Source organism: Scophthalmus maximus, chromosome 7 (genome assembly GCF_022379125.1).
Source record: "Scophthalmus maximus strain ysfricsl-2021 chromosome 7, ASM2237912v1, whole genome shotgun sequence".
Taxonomy (NCBI): Eukaryota; Metazoa; Chordata; class Actinopteri; order Pleuronectiformes; family Scophthalmidae; genus Scophthalmus; species Scophthalmus maximus.
In genome coordinates this window covers 11,168,318-11,180,575 of record NC_061521.1, presented here as the reverse complement: position 1 = coordinate 11,180,575, position 12,258 = coordinate 11,168,318, and the positions used below count along the sequence as shown (strand labels likewise).

Here is a 12,258-nt window from a genome sequence, read left to right as displayed (position 1 = left end):
TCTTTTACCACTTGAACTAAAGGATTTTTTTTTAATACATTTTTAATTTATTCTATTAAAATCCCTTCTAGAGAGATGCTGTAACACACTGATTTTGATGAATTCCTGTTCAATTTTATATGTATACTGCATCTGTCCATATACATACACATGAAATTAAATTCATTATTTAATAAGTGGCTGGCAATCACACATTTTTAAAGTGAGACCTTTCAGAGGTACAGAGACGCATGTGTTCACATATTCACTGTCTTTTCACTCTCACAGTATTGGTGACTAATGCACCAGCAGCGATTTAGTCACCAATACTGTGAAATTTTGTGGAGGGGGAAAGGTCACAAAAATTATGACGACATACATACCGCACAAAGGAAAACTGTAATGGAGGAGAGAACCCGCTGCCAGCTTCACCACAATTGTCCCCAAATGCATTTCATAAGATACAGTGGCTGCTGCATAAATATCACTTATAATGAAGGTTTTCACAGCCAGAAATGATTCCTTTAATGTAGCTATTGACTAATGCAAAGTTTAGTCCAGCAATGATAAAAGATCTGTACTACGCATGATACTGGATACGTTTCTACAAAGACTGGTTCCTCTTTAAAAAAAAAAATCTATATATTCACTCAGACATGCAGCGGAGGGCAAACATGCCTCACAGACGCTTATTCAAGCAAAAGAAACAACAACACATTATCAACTGGCCGGCCAAATGGGAGACAAAGAGCTGACCTAAACAACCTAAGTGGTGGGCCGATGTACTTACAGCTGCATTATGAGGTACAGGTGGTTTGAGCTCTCGTAGATGTCCTCAAGAGCCACGATGTTCTCGTGCTTTATCCTGGAGAGGGAGGAGAGAAAATTCACTTTGGTCGCTCTCAGCTTCTGTTCATTTCAGCACAGGCCACTAATGAGGTGCAATTAGCCTTTTCTTTTGTCAAAACGATGCCCCTTCCACTTGAAAACACACCGATGCCCTTCCACTTGAACATTATGTTGTTCACATAAGGGAGTAAATATTTTGTGTGCGCTGGAGAGTTTGGGGTTGTTCTTAGAGGACGGTAATCAGTGAGTCACGAAGCGGCAAACCCCGTCAGCAGGGGCACCTGAAGGAGATAATACAGGATGGATGAAGATGCTGGGAGCCTGTATCCAGGCAACCACAAAACAAACAAAACACTGCCCTGCAAGGAGATATGCCGATGACGGAGCATATTCAGAGGGGCGGGTGGCTGAAAAAGAAACTTTCTATGGCCAGAACAAAAGATGAGGTGGCAGTTTTCAGGCTGCCACAGATACAAGGAAAGACTATGAAGAGAGGTGAATGAAAAATCAAGCCAGTGAGAGAGAGAGAGAGAGAGAGAGAAAAGAAGTCAAAGGATAGCAACTGTAGCCAGGCAACTACACCCAACAACTGGCATGCTCACTTCAAGAGTGACTGATAACAGAGCTTCTCGGTGGAATTACCCGTCACAGCCTGGGGGAGGACGTGTGTCACCTGGTGTCAAGGCAATCCTTTCATACCCTGTGTAGGTGTGTGTGTGTGTGTGTGCGTGTGTGTTTGTGTGTGTGTGTGTGAGAGCCAAAATGGAGGATAGATGAGATTCGACAAGGAAGTCTCTCAGAGCCCGACAATGACTGTTAAATAAACTGAGTGGCGACGGCACCCGAACTCCGACTCATTACTCCGAGTGCAGAGAGACACACACAGCTTCTCCTCCCCGGGGACGTGCGAGCCGGGGACCCTTTCTAAAGTGGTGTTCCTCTCCTGCAAACTCCCCCCTGGGAGTCGGGTCAGGCGGGTACCTACTTCCTAAGCACGGCGATTTCATTGTCGATGCTCGTCTCCTTCCCCTTCAGTGCTTTTTTGGGAATGCACTTGATTGCCACCATCTTTCCCGTGGTCTTCTCCCTGGCCATCACCACTTCGGAAAACGCACCACTGCGAGAGAGAAAGAGAGGGAGAGAGAGAGAGACGTGTTAGTCCTCCTTTATATGCGCTCGGGGAAATATTGACACAGAAAAGCTATCGTCCAGTGAGTACATACAGGGCACTCAGCGGCAGACAGGCCAGAGCACACAAACAGCATATTGTGAATATTTACTGAGGGCCGGCAAAGTCCCTGACTAAAGCCAACAGCCTCCTGCGCTGGCTCACGCTGATGCTCGTGTGCAGCCAAAAGCATGGCAAACACTTTTAAAACACCCATTTAGATCTGCAGATAGCGTGTCTTCCTCGGCCATCTGTCTCCGTACACAAGAGCCTTTAGAAAACAAATACTGAATTAAGGGGAATATTTGCTCAAGCAATCTGTATCTGTTGCTACGATACCACATTCAGCCCACATTTACTCTTGCTGAGTACGCAGCACGATTGCTGTCCCCCCCCCCTTCTTGTTTTCATCACACACCTTTACAGGCCCCTTTAATTCCACCTCAGGAAGGTTTGATGTGAACATCTTAAAAGAGGATTGATGATCTGATATCCTCGGGGCCATGGTCACTGGGCAAAACAGATCATATGGTCAGAAAGACTCCAATAATCCTGGGTTATTCCTGATGAACAGATGGCTCTGGTGTAGGCTGGCCAAGATGTGTCAGGACGAGAAATTAAATAGTGACCTTAGCCAGAGAGTTGTGATTTGTTTTTCCAGAACGCCATAGTGTCATAAAGTCTTGATGAGCACCACCAGCGCACAAAGCCAAGAGTTTTTTCCTTATATATACAGCAAAATTTCTTGATTTTTCAGTTTGCTGTCCCCACTGTTTATTAATGCTGACATAAAGAGTGTGTGTTTTTTTTTGGTGCAACTTTACTCTAATTGACATTTTCAAGCTAAATATGTGTGTTGACATGGGCAACATAATACCTGTACAGCTACAGGCAACAGGGACTTTCAGTGATTTATGTCATAGGTTGTCATGTAGTCATTTATATCCAATTATTTACATACATTTCAAATTTTTGGTCTAAGGATAATGATCAGTGACTTCATAATTTTTCTATTTTAATCTATAATTGCAAGTCCTGGTGTTGTTCTTGTTGGAGCATTTGCCTGCAGACATTTTGGACATTCTCTTTTTAATATTGGTTAAATATTCATCCTGTAAAATAAGTTTATCAAGGACTTTGTCCCAACATAATGGAACAAAGAAACAGTAAACTTCTATTCCAAATATTTCCATTATCTCATTGTCTCTGTAGAGATCTAGATGCTGGGACAAGCCCACACAAAATGAAAGCTTCCCGCAGTTATGAGTGGTGTGTTGGAGCGTCATCAGTTACATAGAGATAAAAGCGATGTGAAGAAACACACCTGAAGGGATTCACTGCCTAATAAACAGCAAGACGGCCGACATCAAAAGGTCCATTATGTGCTCAAAGTGTAATCAGTTTCTCCCAACGGGCTCTAAACTCAGCTCCCCTTGCTTCACTAAGTCCCACCGTGGACATAAAACCCACGCTAATCCCTCACTCCACCATCACACGACACGGGGGGGAGGGTCGGTCACAGCCTGCGACACACAAACACAGACTGTGCACAAACACACTACCTGGTCACAAAGCCCAGCCCCAGGTGTGAGGAGATGGAAGATACACAGAAAATAAAAGACTGAAAGAGCGCCGACCTTTCTGACTTAGACCCCAGTCTGACTTAGACCCCAGTCTGACATTTGGGACAATATGCAAACTCAAAGGGCTTGTGTAGGGGAGATGCTTGTAACAGCCACGCACGCACGCACGCACGCACGCACGCACGCACACACGCACCACAGCTGTTGCCGTGAGGACAATGAGCATCATTTCTATTCAGCGCATGTGACTGACTTCTACAGCTGTGTGGACATTTTAGAACAAAACTCCTCCACCAGCACGTTGAGCCTGTCGAGGAGCTCTCTTGCTTTTTTTTTTTTGGGGGGGGGGGGGGGGTCAGAGCACTTTCTGCATTCTGCAACAGGAGACACACTGTGCTGAAGCCACAGGAAACGAGTGAACCGCCAGAGAGAGCGGGTCGGTTAGAGCATCATCTCTTGGCACCGTGCTCACCACACTGACAGGCAGCAGCAGCAGCAGCAGCAGCAGCATCATTTCCTGTGAACGACAAGGTGACAGAATCCGAGTCTGTGACTTCCCCTGCTTCGTCGATGCATGATGCATGACAAACAGCGCTGCGGAGCATTCAATCCATTAATCCAGAATTCACAGAAAAGAGAAAAGGTGCAATGTCTGCTAGAGACATGCACATGGCGCCGCCGCCACCCACATGCTGTATGTGCACGTTACAGACACACAAGTACCTGGTGACACTTCCACAACAACCACACTTCTGCTCCTGAGCTGAAATTATACGTCAAACGAAAGAAAGTAAATTAACTACTATTTGAAAAAGGATTAATCCTCTTAGTGAAATTTAAGTAAAAATGCAAAGCATTTGCTGCTTCCAGCTTTTTAAATGTGAAAATTTAGGTTTGTTTTTCATTCTTTCACATTTTGAAAAGTTGCTCATAGACTCATTGATTAATCAAGAATCCATCCATCCATCATCTACCGCTTTATCCAATTGGGGGGGGGGGGGGGGCTGGAGCCAATCCCAGCTAACATTGGGCGAGAGGCGGGGTTCACCCTGGACAGGTCGCCAGCCTATCACAGGGCCACATACAGAGACAGACAACCATTCACTCTCCCATTCACACCTATGGTCAATTTAGAGTCTCCAATTAACCTGACCCCATTGTGCATGTCTTGGGAGGAAGCCGGAGAACCCGGAGAGAACCCACGCATACACGGGGAGAACATGCAATCTCCACACAGAATGGCCCTGGTTGGTTTGAACCGGGATTCGAACCCAGAACCTTCTTGCTGTGAGGCAAAAGTGCTAACCAGTACACCACCGTGCAGCCCCATCAAGAATATAATTTACTAATTAATTGAAAATAAAACTAATATTAAGTTTTAGTGCTACATAACCAAACTACAATGGCACCCATAGCGAGCAAACAGCAAACATCCGGCACATGATTGTTTAGTTCTCAGAGTAGAAATATAAAAGAAAATCCAACATCTCATCCCTCCACCAAGTTTGGTGGAAATATTTTTTTTGTAGTTATTTGCGTAAATCTGCTCAGAAATAAACCAACAAAACATGACCTCCTCGGCAGAGCTGACAACCTATGTGACAGAGCTCGCCACATTCGTCCCCAGAGTAATGCTGGATGTGATCTGGGGCAAAGTGATGAGAGACGGCTCCACCTGAATTGGACCCTTTAATGAAGCACATGTCATTCTGTTACGCAAGATAAATATGATTGTATATGGCTGCGAGATGTTTCCAGAGTCACAGACTGCACCATGGATTCAGCACACTGACTCGTGTGGTTGAATAATAATAGTTGGATGTTCACTCCTTCACAGAGCGCCACGGCTCCTGGATGACGCTGTGCGCTGCGTGATGTCAGTCTGCGGTCACACAACCACAGCACCACACTACAGTATGTGCAGGATGGCCGAGCCACACGGGCTGACTAATGTGAAATGCGAAAGCGGGCTGCTGTTGTGAACAGCGACTGACGCCGCAGATGCAAAGCATATCAACAGGCGTTGACCTCAGCTCTTCATCAGTGGCGATTATGAAAATGCAGCGCGCTCTGGATGGTCGAGGTGTTTGGTGGGTGGGGGGTCTCTGCGACTGAGGCCGGCTTATTGACATTCACAGGCGGTGCGTGCGTTGCAGTACTGCTGAGTAATCACACTGAATCATCTTGTGTAAGATGCATCTACTGCAGCTCGTTACACAACGTATGGAATGGAAAAGTCGGTAGACCTACCGCCAGTGTGCATGACTGTGTTCAGGGTCGCCCTTCAACGGTGCCACGGCAACTCCCTCCAGAAATATGAGGGATGATACGATCAGCGCTTTGAAAGGACGCAAGTGAATCGGTTCGTGAGGTCAACAGAACGTTAAGACAGACAGGTGCTGGATAATTGGGATCAAATGAGATTATTATTAAACATACTTTTACACATTTCAGCTGAGTTTCATCACATTTGGTAATAAGAGTTGCACTGGCAGCAGATCGTTTTGCATAACAGAATACACAGCACCATCTGCTCAGCTGTGATAAGCTCCTCTGTCTACTCAGAGTTTTGTAAAATAAACTGTCAGCTGGACAATTTCCCCCCCCCCAGATTAAACTTTATGCAATAAACTCGTCATGTGAAACACACGAAGAGTTGCCACTACCTGCTTTACTCTGTGGGTTTTCTATAGGGTTTCTCTAAGTTGCTCTTAATAATAAACTAAGTAAAAGTAGCAGAACAATCATGTAAAAATACTCCATTATAACCTGGCTGATACTGGATTATTGAAGCCAATACAGATGTCAATAGGACTAAGCAGGTTATTTTAAATTTGATGACATAACAAACTACATAACGATGTAACTCTGTCAAAATGACCTCAATCATCCGTATTTCTGCATTAAAATGTCGCTTTCTCTTTGGCTCACATAAAGGCTGATACCAATGTATCTGCAATAAAGAAGAATAACATGGTAGAGCTCAAGTGAAATTTATGTGGAATTTGAATTTGTTCCCTTTCTATCTCTCCACAGAGATAATGTCATCAATTTGGTTACGACCCCCAGCTTTGTTCCTCGTGACCCAGACTAGCCAGCACTGGTTCTCTGTCCTAGGTGCTAAACAGCATTGATCTTTTGCTGCAGAGTGAAGTGAACAAAGCGAGAAGGAAATCCATCGCCTTTTACAGTCCCGATGACTGTAGCTGAAAAACCATTAAACACAAACACACGCACTGGACCTAATGCTACTTTTCAAGGAATGTGCACTTTTGTGTTCCCCCCGCGCTGTCGGTCCAACAGAGGAAGATGGTCGGTTTACAGGCTGATAAGAGCCGACGGTACTCTAAAATAAATAAAAGAGAAGGGGAGGATGAATTATTTTAATGAGGGTGATAACTCCCTCCTATGCTTTGATACAGGCTGGTCTAGTGCACTAGGAGTGCAGTGGGTTTTTCTCCGTGGGCATTCAGACTGAGAGGGGCATGAATACAAATGGAAAACTCAGGACACACACACACACCATTCTACGTGTTATCTTGTGAATTATTTGACTTTCCATCATTACAGTCATGTCCTCCCACAGTGAATGGAGCTGGAGGACAGTGCAGTGAATTGGTCGGGATGCGTCTTCTTCAAAGGGTGCACCAAAGACTTCCACCATCCTAGTTGCCTAGCTCCCATTTTCACTCCTTAAGGCTGCTTTCAAAAAACCCCACTGGTCTCTCTGTACAAGCTGTGCTTCAGAGAATGATCGATACACGAAGGCAGCTGCAAAACACGGATCTGACCAAGCCGATCCCGGCTTCGTCCTACCCAGGGTCCGTTTAATAGCGGTTGAAGAGGGCCTCTTTGTTCATTAAACTCAGGAAACGGTCATTTTTCCTCTGTAATGGCGAAAAGAAAACGATAAAGATTGCGTAGTGAATGAGTGAGCAACGGCTCAGCTCTGTGCGGCTCTGCTGTGGGAGGACAACTTTGGCACTTTAATCTGAAAATGTGGGATTGTGGTAATACATGAAAAAGCACTTGGAACGGATACAATGGAAAAGCACAGTCCTCGTGCTGCTTTTAAGCCATTACATTTTAATAAATGAGTGAGCGCTTTAATTTATTTGTCTTAGTGGTGGGTGACCCATACTGGATATTGAGGCTGATACCAAAATGTCCCTTCGTAATACATCAGGTGATATTATTTTTTCCACATTACATAAACTCACAATCTTTAAAGATTCCTTCCTTGTTTATTGAAATGATTATAATTGGTATTTTTTATAGCAACAGTGACTACTCTTCCGTGAAATGAGTAACATCATCACTCGATGGAACAGGTTCCTTCGCTCTCTTGTGTTTTTAGCACCTTTAGGCTCATTGTTTTGGTTTCCCGGCCCAAATACTTCCTTTTGTCTCAGAATATTTCTAAATGACCTCAAACCTATCTTTGTCATTTCTATGCTGCAGCTTCTGTTTCTTTATTGGCCAATGTAAACTGATTACAATATATATGAGTCCAATCATTTAGCGGTAAGACTGGACAGATAGGAATAGATAAAGTTGGATTAGGTTGTAGCATTTACAAACATGTGAACATGGCCAAAGTGAGAAGTAAAACTGCCCACTGCGATCTCTGCAGGTGCTTGTGGTCGGGTTACTTAATTTGCTTTCGCAGACTATCAGCAGCTTACGGGTCTGAAATTAGCCGCGAGGCAAGTTGGCAGTGAGGAGGGAGGACCGGCCTCAGTGGTGAAGATCTCATTAGCTTGCAACATCTAAAGCAAGAACACACGGCGAAAAGAAGTGTGGCCAAAGCATTACTAAGACACACCACCGCAGGCTTTCTGCTCCCAAACTCCTGTTATCTGATCTCACACACACACGCACACAAACACGCACACGCACGCGTCCAGCTGCTGCTCACATCAAAATGTTTCAGAAAACCAAATATCACAGTTAATATAACAGAACAATAACATTAGACTGAACAACTGCGCCTCTCACAATCGGTTCATCCCAGATCTGTCGAGCGCCGAGGTGTGCAGCGGTGCCTGAAAATATATTCAGATGCCTCAGTAAAAAACACCCCAATGAAAAAATGACAAATACAGAAATATTAAGGGTGAAGTGCACTTAAGATAGCAACAAATAAACTAAAGAACGCAATGTGCAGCAGAATGGTCGCAGGTCGTGGAAATGGAGCTAAATGGAACTGTTTGAAACTGTTGGGTTAGTTTATAGCAAATGTGTGCAGTGACTCAAAAATTAATCAGCTAAATAATTGGTGCGTGTAGCTGTTTGATAGATGCAGGGCAGTACAACACACAATATATCTACCTCTGAAATGTGGAGTGGAGGTAAACGAATTTTAAAAAGAAAACTGAAAGCGCAGCAGCGCATGAGAGAATGAATGTACTTGGTGACCTTCCAGTGGAGCAATGAAAGAGTTTCCTTTGGCCCGGTGCCTCTGCAGAGGGTCGGTCCCTGTTGGAAACAGACGGGGAAACCTGAGGAGGAATGTACAGAAAGTAAGGGTAGGAAGAGGAGGAGGAGGAGGAGGATAATCTATGTCTCTTCCTCTCACCAAAAGTCCTTCCTCATCTAATTTTAATCCCCAGGTAAAGCTGCAAGGTTTTTCTGCCCTGGGTGACCTGTTCGAACCCTGTCGTGCAGCAGCAAGGCCCTCCCCAAATAGGACACAGGAACTAGTAGATGGGACTTAGTTCAAGTGAATCAGGACGAGAACACGCTTTAAAATATCTAACGTAAGGGCCCAACTGAGACAAACGGGCCCTGTTGTGCTGTGCTGTGTTGTTGTGTTGTGTTGTGTTGTGTTGTGTTGTGCTGTGCTGTGTTGTCTTGTGCTGTGCTGTGTTGTGCTGTGCTGTGTTGTGTTGTGTTGTGTTGTGTTGTGTTGTGCTGTGCTGTGTTGTGTTGTGTTGTGTTGTGCTGTGCTGTGTTGTGTTGTGTTGTGTTGTGTTGTGTTGTGCTGTGCTGTGTTGTGTTGTGTTGTGTTGTGTTGTGCTGTGCTGTGTTGTGTTGTGTTGTGTTGTGTTGTGCTGTGTTGTCTTGTGTTGTCTTGTGCTGTGTTGTGTTGTCTTGTGTTGTGCTGTTCTGTGCTGTCTTGTGCTGTGCTGTGTTGTGTTGTGTTGTGTTGTGCTGTGTTGTGTTGTCTTGTGCTGTGCTGTGTTGTGTTGTCTTGTGTTGTCTTGTGCTGTGTTGTGTTGTGTTGTGTTGTCTTGTGTTGTCTTGTGCTGTGTTGTGTTGTGTTGTGCTGTGTTGTGTTGTGTTGTGCTGTGCTGTGTTGTGCTGTGCTGTGTTGTGCTGTGCTGTGTTGTGTTGTGTTGTGTTGTGTTGTGTTGTGTTGTGTTGTGTTGTGTTGTGCTGTGCTGTGCTGTGCTGTGTTGTGTTGTGTTGTGCTGTGCTGTGCTGTGCTGTGTTGTGTTGTGCTGTGTTGTGGGCGGGGGATGTGTGTTCCTCCAACCTGGGCCATTGTGTGGACAGTAAATCACGATGATTCACCGGTGTTATTCAGAGGCTCGTCACACACAAACGACAGCCTTGGGGAAATCAGAAGTGCCTCCAGGTAGGAATGTCTGACTATTACTGGAACAGCTGAAGTGTCAAGTGCACTTCGTGAATCACCAATCTGCAGGATAAATTTTACGATTCTTGCTTTTTTTGGGGGGGTGGGGCTTTTTCACAAAACGAGGAGACGGTGAGGAAAGACAAGAGGGTACAGATTTTCACAAGACGAGGTTGCATATCTTTACAACAGCGAAACCACGACGAGTGTGTTTGGGTGCTTATGAAATACCTCCTTCCCGGTTTAGCTACGATAACAGTGACTAGAGGCCGTTTTTGGCTCAGCTTGACACCAGTTTCCGAGGCCAAAGAAAAACCAAACACACGTCTCCCACGGGAGACACGGGCCTTCCCCCCCGAATCCCCAACAACACAACATATCACCACCATCAAACTGCTCCCAGTCAAGGGAGGAGGGACGTGACAGCAGTGGACACAGACCAGAGGGGGGAAATGAGAAATACACACTTTGAATGAGTGATAGAGTCGAAACAAGCCATCACAAGACTGACTGCCTGAGAGCTCGGCCTCCTCTGACTCGACTGGGGTCCTCTGTTCAAGGGGGGGGGGGGGGGGGGGGGGCACTTGGGAACTCTTTCTGCAGCATAACTCATTCAAAGCACATGAAGTTGAGCGGCCCGAACAGTGGACCAAAAATAAACAGTGGAATTTGCCTCCTCCTCCTCCGTGGCCCAAGGGGCAAGAGAATGACTTCAACCCATCTGGTCCCCAAACTCTATAGAATGTGAAGTCAAATGAGGCCGAGGGAGGAGAACAGTTCTCACATCTGAGGAATCCATAAACCCAGACCCAGAGTCTCTCGACTCAAATCTGGCCCCTTGTTTGAAGGAGCCACAGACAACAGGGGAGTCCCCCTGGGGCCGGTTCCATCACTTGTGAATGCAAATGAGCCCCGCCACGCTTGTGATGTTGGACAGAAGGACCCCTGCCTGGATCAAAGCTCTGTGCAGAACAATGCTTCATGTCCGGATCTGATCTGATCTGATGTGTGAGGGGAACGAAGAAGCAGAAGAAGCAGAAGAAGCAGAAGCAGAAGCAGAAGCAGACGACAGGCTGCAGTAGTTTCTGAATGAACTGTGACATAACGCGGAGCATCGCGATGCCTGTCTGACTTCACACAGGACTGTCTCACGGAGCATCACCTCCCCTCTGGGAACCATTAACTGATCGTTGTCCTGACTGCGGGGTTTGGTTTTTGTTCTAGTTTTCATTTTGAACGAACACCCCGGTGCCCGTCCCCGTCGAGCGGTGCTCCGCGGCGGACGTCCAACAGCTGTCCGCCCGCCCGCCCGCCCGCCGCTGCGCCTCCGTCGCGCGGGTGTCGATGTGTCATCGTCGCTCTCTGGCGCTAAATGTGCACGAGTGGAGACAAAGTTTGACAGTTCGCGTCGCCTCGCTACTCACGTCCCGAGGACTTCCTTGAAGTCGAACGTCTTCTTGATGTCGTCGACGAGCTTCTTCCACGATCCGTCGCGGCACTCGCCGTTCTCTCTCGCCATTGCGCGGCCGGTGGGGACGAGGGACGAGAGACGCTGCTGCCGGCCGATCAGCGCCACTGCCACTGTCTCATCCAGCCCCCTCCCCCGCCAGACAGGGGGAAAAAAAGGAAAAAGAAAAGTAGTGCACTTGTGTGTGTTTCACCGGAGGTCTTCCTGGCTGCGTCGGCGCAGACTGTCTCGCCGCCTCAGCGCCGTGCAGGTGTCCAGGCGCGCCCGGGGAGGGGAGGTGCGTTCTGCCCCGAGAGCGTATTTGACTAATCTGTTTGACGTAGCGGATCCCGAGCCTGAGCTTCCCCACTGCTCAGATCACTGACCGGGGACACACTCTCCTCCTCCTCCTCCTCCTCCTCTCAGCCGCCCGGGATTCGGTCAGTGCCCAGCGGCGAGCCGAGGTCCCACGCCGTGTGGTGGTGGGAGCAGTGGGAGCAGTGGGAGGCCGCCGCCGCCGCCGCCCGACCACTGGACGATCCGAGTGTTCGCATTGCACCAAACCACCACCGGGCCCCGGCGTGAACTCTGCTCGGTGCCCGTCCCCTGCTGGAGGAAAGGCCCAGTCACGTCATTGTGCCACGCGTGAAAC

The 12,258-nt window shown here is 47.0% G+C and overlaps 1 protein-coding gene across 1 annotated transcript in view; it reads right to left on the bottom strand.

The window, feature by feature from the left end:
• camk1db (calcium/calmodulin-dependent protein kinase 1Db) overlaps window positions 1-12,258 on the bottom strand; it is an 18,901-nt gene extending 6,643 nt beyond the window's left edge. Inside the window, exons 1-3 of the mRNA XM_035643100.2 lie at window positions 11,584-12,258; window positions 1,814-1,945; window positions 770-844 (exon numbers count right to left, since the gene is read on the bottom strand). Coding sequence (XP_035498993.1) covers window positions 770-844; window positions 1,814-1,945; window positions 11,584-11,678 — 302 coding nt within the window. The 5' untranslated portion in view covers window positions 11,679-12,258. The remainder of the gene's footprint in view (window positions 1-769; window positions 845-1,813; window positions 1,946-11,583) is intronic.